At 40.5% G+C, this 24,051-nt stretch overlaps 1 protein-coding gene across 4 annotated transcripts in view; it reads left to right on the forward strand.

The window, feature by feature from the left end:
* Positions 1–23,565, forward strand: part of LOC127662096 (tetratricopeptide repeat protein 7B-like) — a 67,631-nt gene extending 44,066 nt beyond the window's left edge. For 2 of the 4 annotated variants that reach the window (XM_052153069.1, XM_052153070.1), the window contains 4 exons: positions 587–748; positions 9,934–10,074; positions 10,682–10,884; positions 19,731–23,565. In XM_052153069.1, the coding sequence (XP_052009029.1) occupies positions 587–748; positions 9,934–10,074; positions 10,682–10,884; positions 19,731–19,952 (728 nt within the window). In that variant the 3' untranslated portion in view covers positions 19,953–23,565. The remainder of the gene's footprint in view (positions 1–586; positions 749–9,933; positions 10,075–10,681; positions 10,885–19,730) is intronic. The other 2 variants (XM_052153071.1, XM_052153072.1) reach the window with 1 other exon arrangement.
* The last annotated feature ends 486 nt before the right edge of the window (positions 23,566–24,051 follow it).

A 24,051-nucleotide genomic window follows, 5' to 3' on the forward strand; every position in this document is an offset into this window, starting at 1 on the left:
CACCACCACTCCTTTCAGAACTTAAAACAGTCCAAAAAGACCATCAGTGCTAATCTGCATCCTGGCCCGCCCAGTCATGTTAAGGTAGTTAGGGGGAAATAGATAAATTCAATTATTCCTAAACGACAACAAATAAAATAAAAAAGTATGATATGATCCCTTGAAATCCTAAACAAGCTGTGGATCTTCATCATACACTATGCGAAAAGCTGCTTTGAGTCATTTCCATTTTCTAAAAAATGTATGAGTGGATTTTTCCCATTATCTGGAGCATTGAGTAAAGTAATTAGATAAGAGGGGCTGAAATGCGTCCAGGTGGTGATTTGCTGTGTTTGCACAGCAGTGATGGTGGAGAATTTCTGTGTTGTGTATGCAGACAGTAAACATGTCATTCTGCCTTTGTAATTCATCAGTTTTCTTTACAGCCATCCTGTCCTGTTCCAGCTATTCAGTTCTAGTTATTTACTCCTTTTACTGTTCCATTCATTTCTGTCATTTCTTTTGTGTTCACTGGACCAGATTATTTCTCTGTTTTCTCTTTTTCCATAAAGTCACTCCGTTTTCACCTTCTCCTTTTCATTCCTAGCCTCTTACACCTCTTCTTCCAACTCGGGGTCAGAACCTGTCTCCCCTCTCTTTCCTCTTCCATCCTTCTATTCACCACCTCCACCCAAGACTGAATCCATCCAGAGGCGCAGCAGCCATGCTTTCTGTGACCACGTTTCCTGCCGGCGCTTCTCCTCTACCAGTAATGTGCTTTGCACCTTGTGTGTTTTTTCAGCCAATAGCATGACTCACCAGCCAATCCCCTGCCACTAACTGCACTGCTTTGCCCGAATCCTGTGCCCACCAGACCAATTTGTGTGGGCTTTGATTGTGTGTTTTGTGACTTGTTTGCTGCTGCAGTTTGAATTTGTGTTGAGGCATTGCATGAACTTTGCGGGCCTCTTTTTGAAGACTTTTCAAGCACTGACAACTACTGTAAGTAATGTGCAGTGTTGGGTAAGTTACACAAAATAAGTAATTCACTACAATGTTAATCAGCCCAATAAACAATTTTTACACTAATTTTCAGATGTTTTTAGACCACGTTTACATAAACCTTCAAACAATGGAAGAAGTCAAACTTTTTTGTCCTGAACAAACTAAGGCACCCTAGGCGAATGAGCCTGCTTTCATACCATGAAGTTCAAACTAAAGCAGCCTGAGTGAACGAGCCTGCGTTTATACTACAACGTCTTCAAATTAGTTTGTTGAGGAAAAATAAATAAATAAATAATGTCACGTCCAAACCATCCATTATTAACGCTCTTTGACTTGCCGAGTTTTCCAAGGTCAAGAATTTAGGGGATGTGTGTGCAAACAGGAGAAATATCACCAAAAGAACTCTTTAGCAGAATATGCATACTGTGTATGCGCACACAGTTAAATGCAGTATAACTTGAAAGGCTATGTGTTTGGCTATAGGCAAACACTAAGCGTTTGTTCCAAAACCGATGTATACTTTGGGCCACTAGTTGTGGCATCTCATACCATGATGAGGCTAAAGTGGGCTGTAAACTGTAAAAATCTGCTTTACACTTTATAATGTATTGTTAATTACCGTAGCAATTAAAAAAAGGGGACATGATGACATGAAGTTCATCAAGAGAGGCCCTTCCTTGAGCACTGACAAATAAACATGTAGATACAGTGCTCGGTGTCACTCGCACAAACACTATACAATATCAGGGTAACACATGTGAAATTAAAATAATGTAATAAACATTAATTAAACTACATCAAATAAAACATGTACATAACTGATATTAAAAATAAGAAGAAACAACTGTTCCCATAAAATATATTGAAATATGATGGGCCACGCAGGGAATCCTAGGAATGGCAATTATAGTTTCTTTTCCGTAATTTTAACAGTGTTATTTAAACGCGTGTGCGCGTGTGTGTGTGTTGATGTACAATTATCACGTCGCCTGAGTTCTTGACTCGCATCTTAATTGTCTCTTATTTTCCTGTGTGTGTGTGTGTGTGTGTGTGTGTGTTAAACATAATATAAATATACATTTATATATAAAAACATAATATAAACATATTATACATTTTTACTGTTAATTATACATAAAATCATAATTTTTACATTAAAAAATTTTTTTTACAAAATGTTACAGTAAAACTACATGTATTGTCTTTTTAAATATATAAAAAATGTGTTAACCAATGAATGTTTTTTACTGTAGCATTTTACCGTTAAAATTACTGTAGCTGAAAATTTGCCGCTAATTATTTTCACATCCAAATGAGCTTGTGATTTGATGCAAATGTTTGCCAGAAGTTTTAAGCTCTTCACCGCTAGTGGTGAACCTGCAGCAAACCTTTGGCAACAATGGACAATTTGCCGCAAGTTTGCCACAAATCTAATTTGCATATGAAAATGATTAGTGCTGAATCTGCAGCAAATTTGCGATGAACTCTCAATTTTTGTAAGGGCAGAGTATCAAGATCTGAGGGGGGTGCAGATGTAGCCCTCCCACTTCAATAGTTTGTCCAGGTATGGTTAAGATCAGCTGTAAAAGGGCATTCAGTGAGTACAGGGCTGTTAGACTGTAAATGCCTCTGGCTGGATAATGTAATGGGGGTGTTGGAATTGTGTGGGTTAAGGGATCCAGTGGCCCGTGAGAGTGACACTAAGCTCTTAATCTCCACTGAGAGGCTCTCGGAGAAATGGAAGACAGAGAAGGAGTGACACTTGCTCTCAGCTAGCCACTTAAGACCCCGGATCATTTGTGCCACCACACTGTTATCAAAAGAGAGAGAGAGAACATCAGGAAATTTCATGTGTTTTTCTGATACTCAATCATACCGAAATTTTGTCAAATTTCACCTCATCTCAGGCTCTTTCGCCCTCTGTCTATTTTTCTCTCTCTACTTTTTACACTTTGTCATTTAATGCGTCCTGATATATCGTATTGCTATCCAATAGGGTATACACATTCCATTTACACTTGGCCACATAATCTGATCTACTATTCCTGCATTTAATGCAAATATAAAAAATTTCACTTCTGTGACGATCCAAATTGGTATACATTTTTATTTTTTTTATGTGCTACATAAAAACTAAGAACAGGAGGTGGCTAAAATTGATAACATTGCTGTTTGTGGTTTAAAAGACAACAGCTGTAACAGCATGTGCTACATTTTCTTTGTTGTCCCTGTAAAAAGGGCATTTATACATGGTTTATTCATGAGCATACATAGTTATATATATATATATATATATATATATATATACCGTAATTTCCGGACTATTGAGCGCACCTGAATATAAGCCGCACCCACTGATTTTTAAATAAAATATTATTTTGAACATAAATAAGCCGCACCTGTCTATAAGCCGCAGGTGCCTACCGGTACATTGAAACAAATTAACTTTACTCAGGCTTTAACGAAACACGGCTTGTAACAAAAATAAATAGGCTTTAACGAAACACAGTGTGGCAGCGGGGGCGTGGTCAAGCGTAAGGGTAAGGGCGCTTACACCTGAGCTAAATTATGTCTAACACCGGTGTCTAATTTCAGTAAGCATGGGGAGAGCGGCATAAAAAGGCAGCAGCCACAGAGCTGAGAGAGTGACACACGTCAGTCTAGTGTTGGCGCATAGAAGAATTGAGAAACTTTATAAAATTGATTGTAAACATTGCTGTGGCCATTAAAAGCCTTACCTGGAACGTCAAGTGCCCTGCTGAAAACTGTCACACTGGTGCCCGTGTGACAGTTTTCCCAAGAAGGACACGTGAAGCAGGGCACTTGAAATTAGACACCGGTGTTAGACATAATTTAGCGCAGGTGTAAGCGCCCTTACAGATTTTCTCTCCCGGACGGGCGCTTGACCACGCCCCCGCTGCCACACACGGCTTGTAATAAAACATTTGCAGTAAACAGTAGCCTACCAAGAAAGTCATTGGTCACTATCTTCCTCGTCCAGTGCACTGAAACCACTGAAGTCATCTCCTTCGGTGTCGGAGTTGAATAGCCTCAGATTTAGTTGTCTTTTTGCACTGAGTCAATTCCTCACGCTGCTGTTTCCAACGTCTTATCATCGACTCATTAAGACCAAGCTCCCGTGCAGCAGCTCTATTTCCTTTTCCAACAGCCAGATCAATCGCCTTCAACTTGAAAGCAGCATCATATGCGTTTCTCCATGTCTTTGCCATGGTGAGGGTGACAAAATTACTACCGTAATCAGAATGATGGGAAGTTTGAGCGCGCTCGATTTAATCTAAACAGTAAACAAAAAAGTTTTGACCTTAACCCGTTCTGCAATTTCAATTGGTCTAATGAAAGTTTCACGCCGCCAAAAAACTGAGCACGTCACAGAATGTTTTTTTTTTTTAATATAAAATTTGAAAGCGGGAAAAATCCATATATTAGCCGCGTCATTGTATAAGCCGCGAGGTTCAAAGCGTGGGAAAAAAGTTGCGGCTTATAGTCCGGAAATTACGGTATATATATATATATATATATATATATATATATATATATTTCCATCATCCATCCATCCATCCATCCATCTTCAACTTATCCGAAGTCGGGTCGCGGGGGCATCTGCTCCAGCAGTGGGCCCCAAACTTCCCTATCCCTAGCCACATTAACCAGCTCTGACTGGGGGACCCCGAGACGTTCCCAGGCCAGTGTGGAGATGTAATCTCTCCACCTAATCCTGGGTCTTCCCCGAGGCCTCCTCCCAGCTGGACGTGCCTGAAACACCTCCCTAGGGAGGCGGCCAGGGGGCATCCTTACTAGATGTCCAAACCACCTCAACTGACTCCTTTCGACACAAAGGAGCAGCGGCTCTACTCTATCTTTAAGGGAGAAGCCCGCCACCCTTCTGAGAAAGCCCATTTCGGCCGCTTGTACTCGCGACCTAGTTCTTTCGGTCATGACCCAGCCTTCATGACCATAGGTGAGGGTAGGAACAAAAATCGAGAGCTTTGCCTTTCGGCTCAGCTCTCTTTTCGTGACAACGGTGCGATAGAGCGAGTGCAATACCGCCCCCGCTGCCCCAATTCTCCGGCCAACCTCCCGCTCCATTGTCCCTTCACTCGTGAACAAGACCCTGAGGTACTTGAACTCCTTCACTTGGGGCAAAACCTCCTTCCCTACCTGGAGTACGCACTCCATCGGTTTCCTGCTGAGAACCACGGCCTCAGATTTAGAGGTGCTAATCCTCATCCCAGCTGCTTCACACTCGACTGCCAAGCGATCCAGTGAGAGCTGAAGGTCACGGACCAATGATGACATGAAGACAACATCATCTGCAAAAAGCAGCGATGAGATCCCCAGCCCACCGAACCGCACACCTTCCCCACCCCGACTACGCCTCGATATCCTGTCCATGAATATCACAAACAGGATTGGTGACAAAGCGCAGCCTTGGCGGAGGCCAACCCCCACATGGAATGAACTCGACTTCGTGCCGAGCACCCGGACACAGCTCTCGCTTTGGACGTACAGGGATTGGATCGCCCTAAGAAGGGACCCCTCCACCCCGTACTCCCGCAGCACCTCCCACAGTCTCTCCCGGGGGACCCGATCATACACCTTCTCCAGATCCACAAAGCACATGTAGACCGGATGGGCATACTCCCAGGCCCCCTCCAGGATCCTTGCGAGAGTAAAGATCTGGTCCGTCGTTCCACGGCCAGGACGAAAACCGCATTGTTCCCCTATAGGGTATCACACTTCTCAGCCTCCCTGGTAAAGATTACTCCAAGGTGCTGGAGAGGAGGGTTCGGACGATTTGTGTGTGTGTGTGTATATATATATATATATATATATATATATATATATAAACTATCCAAACAATAAAAATATGTAAAGTGACAAAGTGTAAAAACTTGCTAACTCTATCTTCCTAAATGCTCTTCATCTGATTCACCATTCTCTACTGTAGCTCTACTCACTGTGCTATGTGTGCATTCAAACTATTGTATTTACACACACACACAATGTCACACAGCTGTGCACCTGACGGTCTGTGTCTGCAAAATGTGGGAATCACAGATATTGGGTTTACAAGGTTATTTCCTGCTCAATCCTCAGGACCGAAATCCTATAGCTTTGATTTGTGGTATAAAGAAAGACAAAATCAATGTTCTTTTCACACTGGAAAAGCCATCTTCTACTAGCTCTATTTTGGAACGGGGTAGTTGGTTTTTAACTCTTAAGGTGGCCTAAAATGGCCCAATTTGGTCATTGACTGGTACAATCTGGTCATTGGCTGGTACAATCTGGTCATTGACTGGATCAAGCTGATCATTGACTGGTTCAAACTGATCATTGACTGGTACAATCTGGTCATTGGCTGGTTCAAGCTGATCATTGACTGGTTCAAGCTGATCATTGATTGGTACAATCTGGTCATTGACTGGTACGATCTGGTCATTGGCTGGTACGATCTGGTCATTGACTGGTTCAAGCTGATCACTGGCTGGTTCAAACTGGTCACTGGCTGGTTCATGCTAGTCATTGGCTGATTTTAGCTGGTCATTGGCTGGCTCAGGCTGGTCATTGGCTGGACCTTGTCTGGTCCAAGGTGGTCATTAGCTTGGACCAGATAATGAACAGTGTTTGGACCAGCTAATGTCCATTTTAGATCAGCTGCCATGTTCCAAGGCACAGCTACCAGCTTAAGATGGATGTTCCATCAGGGTTTCCATAATATCTCTCTGTTTTAGTAAATTTTCTGTTGTTGTTTTTTTTGTTCTAATTTTTGTTGAGTGATTGCCCCCTTTTTGTTTTAATGTTGTTCTTTTGGTTTCCAAGGCAATGTTCCAGATGCTTTCTTTCATGGTTTTGACTCCTTTATTGGGGTTTGTAAGTAGCATTTGCTGTTACTGCTCTACCTCCATACACACACATACCTGCTTCATTGCCCTGCTGGTCTTCTCCCCTTGGCAGAGTTCACCCACCAACTGTCTGTTAACAAATTTTCTCATTGTGTGTTTAGTGGACATGTTGCCTCTTATCTTTGTTTTGCCCTCTTATTGTTTGTCCTCTCCTGTGGGTTTTGTGTCCCCAGGCCTCTTTGTGCTGGAGAGAGACGTAAATGCACTTGTTTGGCCTCAGTTCTTAATAATTAAAGAGTCCGTATTGTTACTCCATGCTTTCAAATGGGGTTTAACACACACAGCTGCATAAAACCATACAGTTAAATAAACACACACATATTTACACAAGCCACTTTCAGCTTGGTATGAATTCCAACTTTAATGATTAATGTACTTATTACTATTAATCATTAGTGGTGCTGGCTACTGCATGCATCACTCTTACTATAACTTATAGTTAAGGAAACTATCCAGTATTTATTTATTTTTTGCATGATTGCACAGCAAATCACTTTTCTTTTTATAGAAAGCAATGACTCTATGGTTAAAAATTAATAAACTAATCTAAGTAGATTTGTTTCCTCAAGAGAGGAGTGACCTTTGTCTAAAATGCACTAAAGAATTTTAACCATTAATCCAAAATTAGACATAAGCCCTTTTAATTCCATCAGACAGTCTGCCGTTTAATCTGTTTAATATCATTGTTTAATTTTGTATTCAAAGAGTTTGAGACGTGAGTGAAATCATCCAAAAGGGTTCTGAGGAGGTATTTTTACTGATCCTGTAATTACTTGAAAAGTTATTGTTTAAATATTCATTATTTGTCATTAGGGACACTTGATATAAAGTAGGTGTGAGATATCTGATGGAATAGCACTCAGGTCTTTGGAGTGGAGACCACAAGCTCTTATTTCCCTTAGTGTCTCAAGTTTAGCAGCTGTTTCTAAACTCCTCCGAGTCTGGGCTTTGTTAACAGAGTGATGAAACATTACAAAGCACTGGAAGGGTGTAAAAGTGTCATGATCTCACTGAGAGTTGCTAATTAAAAGCTAAGTGGGATGGACAGAAGATCCAAAATGAATCTCCGTCTGGGGCCCCATGCAATTGCTTGGTTTGCATGGTGGTTAAAACAGCTACTGCCCTCACCTATCTAATGGTTTTACTTTACTTTAGTAGTTTGTTTGGCACAGTCTAGTCCTGTATATGACTTCTGGTTGAGCTTAAACATCCATAAATGAAGAACATTCATGTACCAAATGTTCTGTTTAATGGCTCATTCTTGTCCGTTCGTACTTGTGGCCTGCATTGTTTTTTAAGGCTGATATGACATTCAGGAAGAGATCCCCTAGAAGCTTTTTAAACTCGGAGCCTTGGTGTTTAGTCCAGGAATCCATGCCTTTGTCCACAGTCACAATAGAAATGCAAAACACAGGCACAGCAACAATGGATTTGAGTCAACAGGCTCATTGCTAAAGGGAAAGAAAGAAAAACTGATATGTCTGGACAATTTATTGATAAACCTCATAAACAGAGCAGACAGGAAAATATGCTTAATTTACATTGGTCTGTTGTGCTGGTTGAAATTTATATGTTGCAGCCAGGCGCTTCAAATGTGAGGAGTAATACGTTTGTGGAAAGAAGCAGCAAATGTGTAGGGCTTCGTTGAGCCCATTTACATGCACAATCTTACACCGATTTTGCTTTATAAGCCCACAACCTTAAATTTCTTTCCTTTTTATGGTCATAAATGTTTCAAGCATAAACCGATTGACACAGGTTAATTTTTACCCATTACCTCGATTTTGCGTTGCATGTAAACACCTTTACCGGCATTCTTTACAGCTTGTCCAATGTGCGCAAGTGTTGTGAACATGACTGTTTATGTTTCATGCAAAAAAGTTGAGAATAATCTGATAATGTCTCGTGTAAACATGTTTTTGTTGCGTTGTCAGAGTTTGTGAATAAACTAATTTATGGGAGTCATCGGTGTATAGACCTTATTCACAGTGGCACCGAGTTTGAATTAAGTGAACGAAAACAAGGCTGTGAGGGATAAACCTATAGTCTCTTCAGTGGCATGCACTGTAAAAATCACAAGTTCTTCAACGGAATGATCCAGAACACTTTAAACAACAGTACAAACCATTGAAGAGACTACAAGTCTATCCCTCACAGCCTGTGTCAGTCCAGTCAAATATTCAAGATGGTTCTTGTGTAATTAAGGTCCATTGATGTGCATGTAAACATGCTCACGGTTTACTATTGATAAACCTATGCTGTACTTCAATATGTATTGTGAGTAAGGGTGCTTTCACACTAGCGCATTTGATGCACGCGCAGGTTCATCTGACGTCAACATTTTGTTTGTTTGATTGGTATGAAGGCTGTTTTCCGAACTTGGGCCGCTCAAGTTCCTCACATCTCTTTTGTCGGCCCGCGGCAGACAAGTGCTAACATTCTTCACATCTTTGCACATTCAGTGCATGTCAAATTTTTATCATAATCCAAGTGACAAATGCTTCAAGAACACAGTGAAACTGGCGTCTTCTGAGCTATTACTCATACTCACGTTAATGACGGAATCGCACATACCCAAATACTACAATAGAAACTGGAGTCTGCAGAAGGAGGGGGAAGGGGGAGGAATCAAAATCCAGTTCGGACCAAGCAATGGAACCAAGTGTGAAAGCACCAATAAGGTTTATTCCACCTTTGGGGAATTTAGAGAGCGGAGTTCACAATGTTGGAATCTTTTGCATGCATTCAGAAATCATTGTCTCCTTGTCTCCATGTAGCCTCCAAACCCTATGGAATCAATACATTTCAGACTGGGCGTCTGTCTATCAAATATAGGAGGACAGAGTTTTAAGATATCTGCCAATAATGTGAATTAGAAAAGGAAAGTGATACTAGATCAGCATTTTCGGTCAGAGAGGCCTGATAAACATGACCCCTAATCTGTGGAGTTTTGTGAAGTCTAACCTTAAATAGAGTGAAGCTCCTTTGGATATGTCATTGCTCACAGTCTGTGTTTGAACTGTAGGTTCTGTCCATGCCACCTCCATTGCAGCCTCACGGGTGGAGCAGGCGCTGTCCGAGGTGGCCTCCTCCCTGCAGAGCAGCGCTCCAAAACAGGGACCCCTCCATCCTTGGATGAACCTCGCCCAGATTTGGCTTCATGCAGGTATATGGCATACATTCCACCCTAATTTGATTCACATGCCCAAAAGTCACATCCACATTGCTACAAGTAGGTGTAACAGGGGGTTAAAATGGGCAAGGAGGAGGTGGGAACCAGCTAAACAGTCAGTAATATTTAATTTAAACCTAAAAAAAAATAAAAGACACACACACGGCAGCTGCATGTGCCTCAAACACAGCTTGGTGCCTTTCACCAAGCTCTGTGAAACTCTGGCAGAACTTGGCAGGGTTAAATAGGTACCTAGAGTGAAGCTCATTTAGTAGTAATTTTCCCTTGTTGTTTTCCCTTGAGTTTTTTGGCTGAAACTTGAAGAGGGAAGATACACCTCCATTATTTGTCTTCTCTCAATCCCCCTCTATTATCACCTGCTCATTGCTGTTTATGAGCTGCATTTGAGAGAAACAGTTAGAACTTCAAGATGTGATGTTGTAATGTATTTGAAAGCCTGTTTGAGAATCTAATTTCCTGTTTGACTACAGATCAGATAAACGACTCAATGATCAGTCACCCCCAACAATGAGGCTTTCTCTTATTTCCTCTTTATCAGTCCTCCTCATTTTTATCTCTTACCGTCTCTGTCTCTCTACAGCGGAGGTGTATGTTGGAATGGGGAAGGCAGCGGAGGCGACAGCGTGTACGCAGGAAGCAGCCAACCTGTTCCCCATGTCCCATAATGTGTTGTTTATGAAGGGTCAGGTGGCAGAGCTGCGGGGGAACGTGGACGAGGCCAAGCGCTGGTACGAGGAGGCGCTGTCAATCAGTCCCACCCACGTCAAGACCATGCAGAGACTGGTGAGCATGTAAACACACACAGTTTCAAAATTTTGTCTCCAATTTGGCAAAGGTTATTATCCAAACTTACTGACAGTGCCAATAAGGTATACATTTTATCAGTATTCATTCTCCTGGTTGTTGCCAAGCGATTTCATGGGGATTCAGGTAAATAGTCCAAATATAGAATAAATAATTTCCTTGTTCCATACACACACACACATACTGCCCACATCAAGACCACCATCATCCCTCTGGTCACAACACATTCTCTCTTTGCAACTTGTGTGCGCGCGCGCGCGTGCATGTGTGTGCGCACGTGACATCGAGATGGCGGAGAGATGGGAGACCTCCATCCATAATTAGTAGATTGCAGACAATGAGTCCAGGATGTATAAACTTGTTATAGAGTCTCTGTGTGTGTTTGGGCATGATCAAATTCTGATGTCTCAGGCTTTGTGTGTGTGTCTCTTAATAGTAAGCAAAAATGTAATGTCTTATAAAGGAACTCACATTTAGTTAGACAGCAGCAGGAAGTATTATCCCATCTCTGTCAAACCTCTCTTTCTCCAAAAGCAGGAGAGTGGACTTTGACTGAATACTTTGAGCAAGACCAAACGCTGCTCACAGATCACAAGATAAAAATTCTTAATTATATTTACTAACATTTACTAGCTTCTGAAATAAAATAAAAAATAATTAAATATATATATATATATAGATAGATATATACAGTGAGGAAAATAAGTATTTGAACACCCTGCTATTTTGCAAGTTCTCCCACTTAGAAATCATGGAGGGGTCTGAAATTGTCATCATAGGTGCATGTCCACTGTGAGAGACATAATCTAAAAAAAAATCCAGAAATCACAATGTATGATTTTTTAACTATTTATTTGTATGATACAGCTGCAAATAAGTATTTGAACACCTGAGAAAATCGATGTTAATATTTGGTACAGTAGCCTTTGTTTGCAATTACAGAGGTCAAACGTTTCCTGTAGTTTTTCACCAGGTTTGCACACACTGCAGGAGGGATTTTGGCCCACTCCTCCACACAGATCTTCTCTAGATCAGTCAGGTTTCTGGGCTGTCGCTGAGAAACACGGAGTTTGAGCTCCCTCCAAAGATTCTCTATTGGGTTTAGGTCTGGAGACTGGCTAGGCCACGCCAGAACCTTGATATGATTCTTACAGAGCCACTCCTTTGTTATCCTGGCTGTGTGCTTCGGGTCATTGTCATGTTGGAAGACCCAGCCTCGACCCATCTTCAATGCTCTAACTGAGGGAAGGAGGTTGTTCCCCAAAATCTCGCAATACATGGCCCGGTCATCCTCTCCTTAATACAGTGCAGTCAGCCCTGTCCCATGTGCAGAAAAACACCCCCAAAGCATGATGCTACCACCCCCATGCTTCACAGTAGGGATGGTGTTCTTGGGATGGTACTCATCATTCTTCTTCCTCCAAACACGGTTAGTGGAATTATGACCAAAAAGTTATATTTTGGTCTCATCTGACCACATGACTTTCTCCCATGACTCCTCTGGATCATCCAAATGGTCATTGGCAAACTTAAGACGGGCCTTGACATGTGCTGGTTAAAGCAGGGGAACCTTCCGTGCCATGCATGATTTCAAACCATGGCGTCTTAGTGTATTACCAACAGTAACCTTGGAAGCGGTGGTCCCAGCTCTTTTCAGGTCATTGACCAGCTCCTCCCGTGTAGTTCTGGGCTGATTTCTCACCTTTCTTAGGATCATTGAGACCCCACGAGGTGAGATCTTGCATGGAGCCCCAGTCCGAGGGAGATTGACAGTCATGTTTAGCTTCTTCCATTTTCTAATGATTGCTCCAACAGTGGACCTTTTTTCACCAAGCTGTTTGGCAATTTCCCGTAGCCCTTTCCAGCCTTGTGGAGGTGTACAATTTTGTCTCTAGTGTCTTTGGACAGCTCTTTGGTCTTGGCCATGTTAGTAGTTGGATTCTTACTGATTGTATGGGGTGGACAGGTGTCTTTATGCAGCTAACGACCTCAAACAGGTGCATCTAATTTAGGATAATAAATGGAGTGGAGGTGGACATTTTAAAGGCAGACTAACAGGTCTTTGAGGGTCAGAATTCTAGCTTATAGACAGGTGTTCAAATACTTATTTGCAGCTGTATCATACAAATAAATAGATAAAAAATCATACATTGTGATTTCTGGATTTTTTTTTTTAGATTATGTCTCTCACAGTGGACATGCACCTATGATGACAATTTCAGACCCCTCCATGATTTCTAAGTGGGAGAACTTGCAAAATAGCAGGGTGTTCAAATACTTATTTTCCTCACTGTATATTATTTTTACCAGTATGCCATGTTTTTTTCTCAAGAGTCACCAAACTTTATGGGCATACAGGTGAAACTCGAAAAATTAGAATATCGTGCAAAAGTTCATTAATTTCAGTAATTCAACTTAAAAGGTGAAACTAATATATTATATAGACTCATTACAAGCAAAGTAAGATATTTCAAGCCTTTATTTGATATAATTTTGATGATTATGGCTTACAGCTTATGAAAACCCCAAATTCAGAATCTCAGAAAATTAGAATATTGTATCTCAAAGTGTCACACTCTAATCAGCTAAATACCTGCAAAGGGTTCCTGAGCCTTTGAATGGTCTCTCAGTCTGGTTCAGTTGAATTCACAATCATGGGGAAGACTGCTGACCTGACAGTTGTGCAGAAAACCATCATTGACACCCTCCACAAGGAGGGAAAACCTCAAAAGGTAATTGCAAAAGAAGTTGGATGTTCTCAAAGTGCTGTATCAAAGCACATTAATAGAAAGTTTAGTGGAAGGGAAAAGTGTGGAAGAAAAAGGTGCACAAGCAGCAGGGATGACCGTAGCCTGGAGAGGATAGTCAGGAAAAGGCCATTCAAATGTGTGGGGGAGCTTCACAAGGAGTGGACTGAGGCTGGAGTTACTGCATCAAGAGCCACCACACACACACCTGGACATGGGCTTCAAATGTCAAACGTCTTACCTGGGCTAAAGAAAAAAAGAACTGGTCTGTTGCTCAGTGGTCCAAAGTCCTCTTTTCTGATGAGAGCAAATTTTGCATCTCATTTGGATACCAAGGTCGCAGAGTCTGGAGGAAGAATGGAGAGGCACACAATCCAAGATGCTTGAAGTCCAGTGTGAAGTTTCCACAGTCTGTGTTGGTTTGGGGAGCCATGTCATCGGCTGGTGTTGGTCCACTGTGCTTTATTAAGTCCAGAGTCAACGCAGCCGTCTACCAGGACATTTTAGAGCACTTCATGCTTCCTTCAGCAGACAAGCTTTATGGAGATGCTGACTTCATTTTCCAGCAGGACTTGGCACCTGCCCACACTGCCAAAAGTACCAAAACCTGGTTCAATGACCATGGTATTACTGTGCTTGATTGGCCAGCAAACTCGCCTGACCTGAACCCCATAGAGAATCTATGGGGCATTACTAAGAGAAAGATGAGAGACATGAGACCAAACAATGCAGAAGAGCTGAAGGCCGCTATTGAAGCATCTTGGTCTTCCATAACACCTCAGCAGTGCCACAGGCTGATAGCATCCATGCCACGCCGCATTGAGGCAGTAATTAATGCAAAAGGGGCCCAAACCAAGTACTGAGTACATATGCATGATTATACTTTTCAGAGGGCCGACATTTCTGTATTTAAAATCCTTTTTTTATTGATTTCATGTAATATTCAAATTTTCTGAGATTCTAAATTTGGGGTTTTCATAAGCTGTAAGCCATAATCATCAAAATTATATCAAATAAAGGCTTGAAATATCTTACTTTGCTTGTAATGAGTCTATATAATATATTAGTTTCACCTTTTAAGTTGAATTACTGAAATTAATGAACTTTTGCACGATATTCTAATTTTTCGAGTTTCACCTGTAATTATGACCGTGTAAAAGTGTATAAATCACTTCTTGAACTGAAATAGACAAACCGAAAATAAACAAATATTTTGTATTTCTCTGATGTAAATAAAGAAATAGGAAATAAAAGGGAACATAAAAGAAAGTGACAAGGTAAAAAGACAAAATAAAATTGTATACAATATAAACTCCTCTCACTTTCAACTGGTTTTATTTTCAGCAAAATTAACATGTGTAAATATTTGTATGAACATAAAAAGATTCAACAACTAAGAAAAAACTGAACAAGTTTCACAGACATGTGACTAACAAAAATTGAATAATGTGGTCCTAAACAAAGGGGGGTCAAAATCAAAAGTAACAGTCAGTATCTGGTGTGGCCACCAGCTACATTATTTTCTGAAGTGCATCTCCTACTCATGGACTGCACCAGATTTGCCAGTTCTTGCTGTGAGATGTTACCCCACTCTTCCACCAAGGCACTTTCAAGTCCCTAGCCCTCACCCTCCGATCCAACAGGTCCAGACGTACTCAATGGAATTGAGATCCGAGCTCTTCGCTAGCCATGGCAGAACACTGACATTCCTGTCTTGCAGGAAATCACACACAGAACGAGCAGTATGGCTGGTGGCATTGTCATGCTGAAGGGTCATGTCAGGATGAGCCTGCAGGAAGGGTACCACATGAGGGAGGAGGATGTCTTCCCTGTAATGCACAGCATTGATATTGCCTACAATGACAACAAGCTCAGTCAGATGATGCTGTGACACACCGCCCCAGACCATGACGGACCCTCCACCTCCAAGTCGATCCCACTCCAGAGTACAGGCCAACGTTCCTTCAACGATAAACGCGAGTCCGACCATCACCCCTGGTGAGACAAAACCGCAACTCATCAGTGAAGACCACTTTTTTGCCAGTCCTGTCTGGTCCTCACATGTCTTCAGCTGACAGCTTCATTGAATTCTACCTGCTCAGCACCAGTTTCATGTACAACAAAGAGAAGACTCAGGGGTGCAGGGCTTATGGGAAGAATTGAAAAGAAAAAGCCACTTTTGAAATAGAAAAACAAAAATAAAAGGTTAGAGTGGGAAAAGAAACACAGACATTGGACAACAGATAATTGGAATAGAGTGTTATGGATCTTAACTCCATTGCAATTTTGTGGGATCAGCTAGGCTGTAAGGTGTGTGAGAAGTGCCCGGCAAGACAGTCACATCTATGGCAAGTGCTACAGGAAGCATGGGGTGAAATTTTACCTGAGTATCTGGACAAACTGACAGCTAGATTGCCAAGGATCTGCAAAGCTGCCATTGTTGCACATGGAGGATTTTTTTTATGAGAAATCTTTGAAGTGTTTTAAGAAGGTTTTTTTTTTCAAATTGTAATAGTAATTTTTCACATTATTAATATCCTGACCATGCATTGTGATCAGCAGCACTTATGTTCCCACGTGTCAAACACCTCACAGGTCAGGATGGCGAAGGTCCAGTCGATGCCGATCACATTTATGGAGGAGGAAACTTTCCACCCTGATCACAAGAATGGACAATGTTGAAAAACGGGTCAAGTTTCTGGAGTCAGCCGTAAGAGAGCTACAGGCTAAACCACCTGCTACCAAGGCTGATGTGGAATGCGTATGGAAAAAACAGAGGATATGGAAAATCGCAGCAGGCATAATAATATTTGTTTTGTTGGAATCCCCAAGGGAAAGGAGAGTCCATTTTTGGTGAAGTTTTTGGAGGGGCTCATTCAGAATTTGATTGACACAACAGACAGAGTTTTCGGGCAGCTTCCCGTGGTGGGTGACAGACTCCAATCTATCCTCGCAAGATTCTTGTGGTCGGCTGACAGAGGATATGGAAAATGCATCCCATTATTTCACACTTACATTCAGTATGGACAATGGTTTCCTGTTTGTAAAATTTTTTATTTTTACCTACATATTTCCTCAAACATATGGCTGAACCCCAAATTGTGTATTATCAAGTCCCCCTTTTGCTGGAAAGAATGGTTGGAGTGGGGTGTTGCTACACTTTGAGATCATTTGATAATGGGATTTCTAGGTCTCAATTTTTCAGGTATTTACAGTTGCTGCATTTAATTTGTACTATTTGTGGTGCTAGTACGCAGCACCCTAAAGCTGCAGACACCCTCTGTTTGGTGCTCGCAGCCTTTGGGAAGGGACATGAAGCATCAGAGTTTTATTCCTCGTTGATTTAGCATCTTGGTGACAGGGCCTTAACAACTCTTAACAAGTTATGGGAAAGAGATTTGAACTTGGTATTGGTGGATGGGAATAAAAAAATATTAAAACAATGTCTAGGGATGCAAGAGTATGCCTTATTTATTTTAAGATTTTGCATACTATGACTCTGTATGTTGTGTGATGGGGGAGGTTATTAAACTAGGTGTCAAATATACAAAAAACTGGGCTTTGACCATTTAGCATGTTTGTTAAGTGACCGGTTGGGGTTATATTCTGTGTGTGTGTGTGTGTGTGTGTGTGTATATACACACACACACATATATATATATATATAAATCAATAAAAAGTGTTAATAACAAAAACATTTTTTAATTGTAATGCATTTTTTATATTAATTACAGGTGAAACTCGAAAAATTAGAATATCATGCAAAAGTTCATTAATTTCAGTAATTCAACTTAAAAGGTGAAACTAATATATTATATAGACTCATTACAAGCAAAGTAAGATATTTCAAGCCTTTATTTGATATAATTTTGATGATTATGGCTTACAGCTTATGAAAACCCCAAATTCAGAATCTCAGAAAATTTGAATATTACATGGAATCAATAAAAAAAAAGGATTTTAAATACAGAAATGTCGGCCCTCTGAAAAGTATAATCATGCATATGTACTCAGTACTTGGTTTGGGCCCCTTTTGCGTTAATTACTGCCTCAATGCTGCGTGGCATGGATGCTATCAGCCTGTGGCACTGCTGAGGTGTTATGGAAGACCAAGATGCTTCAATAGCGGCCTTCAGCTCTTCTGCATTGTTTGGTCTCATGTCTCTCATCTTTCTCTTGGCAATGCCCCATAGATTCTCTATGGGGTTCAGGTCAGGCGAGTTTGCTGGCCAATCAAGCACAGTAATACCATGGTCATTGAACCAGGTTTTGGTACATTTGGCAGTGTGGGCAGGTGCCAAGTCCTGCTGGAAAATGAAGTCAGCATCTCCATAAAGCTTGTCTGCTGAAGGAAGCATGAAGTGCTCTAAAATGTCCCGGTAGACGGCTGCGTTGACTCTGGACATAATAAGGCACAGTGGACCAACACCAGCCGATGACATGGCTCCCCAAACCAACACAGACTGTGGAAACTTCACACTGGACTTCAAGCATCTTGGATTGTGTGCCTCTCCATTCTTCCTCCAGACTCTGGGACCTTGGTATCCAAATGAGATGCAAAATTTGCTCGCATCAGAAAAGAGGACTTTGGACCACTGAGCAACAGACCAGTTCTTTTTTTCTTTAGCCCAGGTAAGACGTTTGACATTTGAAGCCCATGTCCAGGACCCGTCTGTGTGTGGTGGCTCTTGATGCAGTAACTCCAGCCTCAGTCCACTCCATGTGAAGCTCCCCCACACATTTGAATGGCCTTTTCCTGACTATCCTCTCCAGGCTACGGTCATCCCTGCTGCTTGTGCACCTTTTTCTTCCACACTTTTCCCTTCCACTTAACTTTCTATTAATGTGCTTTGATACAGCACTTTGAGAACATCCAACTTCATTTGCAATTACCTTTTGAGGCTTTCCCTCCTTGTGGAGGGTGTCAATGATAGTTTTCTGCACAACTGTCAGGTCAGCAGTCTTCCCCATGATTGTGAATTCAACTGAACCAGACTGAGAGACCATTTAAAGGCTCAGGAACCCTTTGCAGGTGTTTAGCTGATTAGAGTGTGACACTTTGAGCCTACAATACTGAACCTTTTCACAATATTCTAATTTTCTGAGATTCTGAATTTGGGGTTTTCATAAGCTGTAAGCCATAATCATCAAAATTATATCAAATAAAGGCTTGAAATATTTTACTTTGCTTGTAATGAGTCTATATAATATATTAGTTTCACCTTTTAAGTTGAATTACTGAAATTAATGAACTTTTGCACGATATTCTAATTTTTCGAGTTTCACCTGTATATTTGTTTGGGGGCTTTTGATGTATGCGATGAATCAACATGTCCTGTAATTAATTCTATTATATGTATATATTTACACTTACCGACCACTTAATAGGTACACCTTTACACCTACTTATTCATGCGATTTTATCTTCTCAGCCAATCATGTGGAGGCAGTGCAATGCAGAAAATCATGCAGATATGGGTTTGACGTATTGTATGGTCAGAAGTACCTCTCTGTAAATTATAGAGACTGTTGTGCATGAAAATCCCAGGAGATCAGCAGTTTCAGAAATACTCATTCCAGCCCATCTGAAACCAAAAATCATGCCATGGTCGAAATCACTGAGATCAAATTTTTTCCCCCTTCTGATGGTTGATGTGAATATTAACTGAAGCTCCTGGCCCGTATATGTATGATTTTATGCATTGCACTGCTGCCACACAATTGGCTGAATAGATGATCACATGAATAAGTAGTTGTAGGCCTGCAGTTAGAAATTCTTGGGCCCGTATCAGAACGTATTCAGCGGGCTCCCCTCCAGTCAGTTGTCTGACAGGAGATATATTTATTTAATTAGAAGTACTGTAATTATTGGCATGATTCTTTAGCATGCTATATTGCCAAAGCATCAGTACACACACACACACACACACACACACACACACACACACATACAAAGAGCAGAAACTTGTGAAAATAAGGTACCTGTAATGAAGATCTGTATAATATACAATAAAATAGAGCAGAATAAACAGACTGAACATTCAGGTTCTATCTGTCTCTCCCTCTTTATTTCTACAGGGTCTGATATTGCATCAGTTGCAGAGGTACAGTCTTGCTGAGAAGATCTTGCGTGATGCGGTGCAGGTGAACAGCACGGCCCATGATGTGTGGAACAGTCTGGGTGAAGTTCTGCAGGCGCAGGGCAACGATGCAGCAGCAACCGAATGCTTCCTCACAGCCCTGGAGCTGGAGGCCAGCTGCCCCATCTTACCCTTCACCATCATCCCCCGCTCTCTCTGAGGCACTCTGAGCCCTCACTACCCATATAACCTCTGTCTCATAGACATGCATCAACTACAGCCCATACACACATACACACACCCTGAAAGACCTTGAAATTACTCTGCTGTCCTGGAATGCCTTTCTCACCCCTTGTGACATCCCAAGACAGAGAGAAAGAGAGAGTGAGAGAACTTATACCAACGGATTTCATAACCGTTATCTTTTCTTTGTTGTTTTCTTCTCTTTCTCTTTTTATCCACTTCCTTTCTTTTTTTCTGCTAATATATTCTATATTTTCTATTGCTTCTTTACACTCTAGTGGTGAAACCCACCCTTACCAACACCACCCCCTCTGGCACTCTCATTGGCATGTGGGGCCTTGTCATTTTACTTTACTGTAAGATTGGACCAATGAGACGCCTGTAAAAGCTGTTGTCACATTCAAGCAGGTGATTGTCACAGAACTGTCATCAAATCACAGTGCTTCCTTCTTTTCCAAGACACCCTCAAATCTACATCCTTCAGATTGTTGTGCGTGTGTGTTTGAGTAAAACACTGACACAGAGGTGGTCTTAAAGGGATAGTTCACCCAAAAATGAAAATGATCTCATCATTTACTCGCCCGCATGCCATCCCAGATGTGTATGACATTCTTTCATCTGCTGAACACAAATTTTATAAGAATATCTCAGCCCTGTAGGTCCATACAATGCAAGTGAATGGATGCCAACATTTTGAAGCTCCAAAATCCAGATAAGGGCAACATAAAAGGACTCCAGCTGACTCTGGTGGTTCAATCCATGTCTTCTGAAGCTATAGGTGTGGGTGAGAAACCCACAATATTTAAGTCCTTTTTCCTTCATTTTCTCCTTCTGTTGCATTTTGCCTCCTACTGGCAGGGAGGAGAATTTATTATTTAAAAAAAATTATGTAAACATTGATCTGTTTCTTACATGCACCTATCATCTTGTGTCACATGGATTAAAACATTGGAGTCATATGTTCCCTTTATGTGGATTTTGAAACTTTAAAATGTTGGCATCCATTCACTACAGAGCTGAAATATTCTTCTAAAAATCTTCATTTGTGTTCTGCAGATGAAAGTAAGTTTTACAGTCTACATGAGTAAATCATGAGATAATTTTCATTTATGGGTGAAATATCCCTTTAACATTCTGCCAAAGATGTATTTTTGTGTTCTACAAAGTCATATGTGTTTGGAACAACATGAGGGTGAGTTAATGATCACACAATGGTAATGTTTGGGTGAATCCTTGTGTTTAAGTGTGTTTGTCTGGATTTAAGTGGAGAGAGTATGTTTTTTTCTTTATATGTGCTTATGGCTTGGTGTGTGTGTGTGTGTGTGTGTGTGTGTGTGTGTATACACACTTTGAATGGAATGCTATACTACAAACTGTTACAGTAGATCCCTGTTAAACAAGTAATAAAGGCTGTTTCTATGCTGTTATTCTTGAGGGCAGGTATGTCACCCATGCTATGACTCACAGAGGCATATTATGTCCCCTTCTAAATTAAACGCTGTACTATTTATATACTGTATGTACAAATGAATCACATAGAGCAAATGGTATGGATACCAAAAGAACACAACTAATCTAAAAAAAAAAAATTTAACCTTGGTTCTTTTGTTAAAAGAGAAGATAAATATAGTTTTGGATTTTTCGTTTGTTTGTTTATTTTTCCACTTGTGTCATGATTCAGAGGTCAGATTTATATTGTTAATTTAACAGAAACGTTTTATATTAGATGTTTATTTATCTGTGTCTCAGTGGCTGTGTTAGATGGGAAAAGACATATATACAGTTGAAGTCAGAAGTGTACATATACCTTAGCCAAATACATTTAAACTTCATTTTTCACAATTCCTGACATTTAATTGTAGAAAACATTCCCTGTCTCAGGTCAGTTAGGATCACTACTTTATTTTAAGAATGTGAAATGTCAGAATAATAGTAGAGAGAATTAATTATTTCAGCTTTTATTTCTTTCATCACATTCCCAGTGGGTCCGAACACATGCAATTTGTTAGTATTTGGCAGCATTCCCTTTATATTGTTTACCTTGGGTCAAACCTTTTGGGTTGCTTTCCACAAGCTTCTCACAATACATTGCTGGAATTTTGGCCCATTCCTCCAGACAGAACTGGTGTAACTGAGTCAGGTTTGTAGGCCTCCTTGCTCACACACACTTTTTCAGATCTGCGCACAAATCTTCTGTCGGATTGAGGTCAGGGCTTTGTGATGGCCACTCCAATACCTTGACTTTGTTGTCCTTAAGCCATTTGCCACAACTTTGGAGGTATGTTTGGGGTCATTGTCCATTTGGAAGACCCATTTGCGACCGAGCTTTAACTTCAAGGCTGATGCCTTGAGATGTTGCTTCAATATATCCACATAATTTTCCTTCCTAAAGATGGCATCTATTTTGTGATGTTCACGAGTGCCTCCTGCAGCAAAGCACCCCACAACATGATGCTGCCACCCCCATGCTTCACAGTTGGGATGGTGTTCTTTTGGCTTGCAAGCCCTTTTTCCGGTAAACAGAATGGTGGTCATAATGGCCAAACAGTTCAATTTTCTTTCATCAGACAAGAGAAAAAGTAAGATCTTTGTCCTCATGTCCACTTGCAAACTGAAGTCTGGCTTTTTTATGGCGGTTTTGGAGCAGTGGCTTCTTCCTTACTGCGCAGCCTTTCAGGTTATGTCAATATATGATTAGTTTTACTGTGGATATAGATACTTGTCTACCGGTTTCCTCCAACATCTTCACAAGGACTTTTGCTGTTGTTTTGGGATTGATTTGCACTTTTCATACAAACTACATTCATCTCTAGGAGACCGAATGCGTCTCCTTCATGAGCGATATGATGGCTGCAATGTCCCATGGTGTTTATACGTATTATTGTTTGTACAGATGAATGTGGTACCTTCAGGCATTTGAAAATTGCTCCCAAGGATGAACCAGTCTTGTGGAGGTCTACTATTATTTTTTTCTGAGGTCTTGCTGATTTCTTTTGATTTTCCCATGATATCAAGCAAAGAGGCACTGAGTTTGAAGCTAGGCCATAAAATACATCCACAGGTACACCTCCAATTCTGTAAAGTCTTGACATCCTTTTCTGGAATTTTCCAAGCTGCTTAAAGGCACAGTTAACTTAGTGTATGTAAACTTCTAACCCACTGTATTTTAATATAGTCGATTCAATGTGAAACAATCTGTCTGTAAACAATTGTTGGAAAAATTACTTGCATCATGCACAAAGTGGATGTCCTAAACGACTTGCCAAAACTATAGTTTGCTAATATTAAATCTGTGGATTGGTTAAAAACATTTGTTTTAATTACTTCAACCTAAGTGTATGTAAACCTCTGACTTCAACTGTATGTATTCCATGTATATATGGTGTGTGTACCTGAGGGAAGAACATGGAGGGTGTTTGACTGTTACAGGCCAAATTTTCATATCAAATTCATACACTATCTTTATAATTGTCAGAGGGACGTCAGACATGTGAAAGTGAGAAAGAGAAATGCTGTATATGTGTATATGTCTTACCATGTCATTCACAGTTGCAAACAACTGGAAAAGCTTTTATGTTTAGTTTTATGATGTCAATAAATTATGAAAAAATAAAAAACAAGGGGTTATGTTTGCGTTATTGGTAACACTTTACAATACGGTTCCATTTTAGTTAACAACATTAACATGAACTATTAATGAATTATAATTTTACAGCATTTATATCAATATATACAACTTTTGATTAAAAAAAAATGTATTACTAGCTATATGTTAAAATGAGTTAATGCACTGAGGTAAGTCAAGTGAAGGTTTACTTGTATAGCACATTTAAAAGAAACAGAAGTTCACCAAAATTGCTGCACACAAACACAATACAATCAAAGAAACAAATAAATAGGAAAACTTAAAGAATTTAAAAGGTCCTGTAAATGAGAATAATAAAAAAGTTGTTATTTCTTAATTGAGCTTAAAAACTACCAGGACAATCTCAGTTATAAAAGACAGATTAAAAATGGGGCTTTATGATAGATTTGAATAAAGGGAGTTAATATGAACTGACAATGAACAATTGAAA

This window comes from Xyrauchen texanus, chromosome 22 (genome assembly GCF_025860055.1).
Source record: "Xyrauchen texanus isolate HMW12.3.18 chromosome 22, RBS_HiC_50CHRs, whole genome shotgun sequence".
In the NCBI taxonomy this organism is placed as follows: Eukaryota; Metazoa; Chordata; class Actinopteri; order Cypriniformes; family Catostomidae; genus Xyrauchen; species Xyrauchen texanus.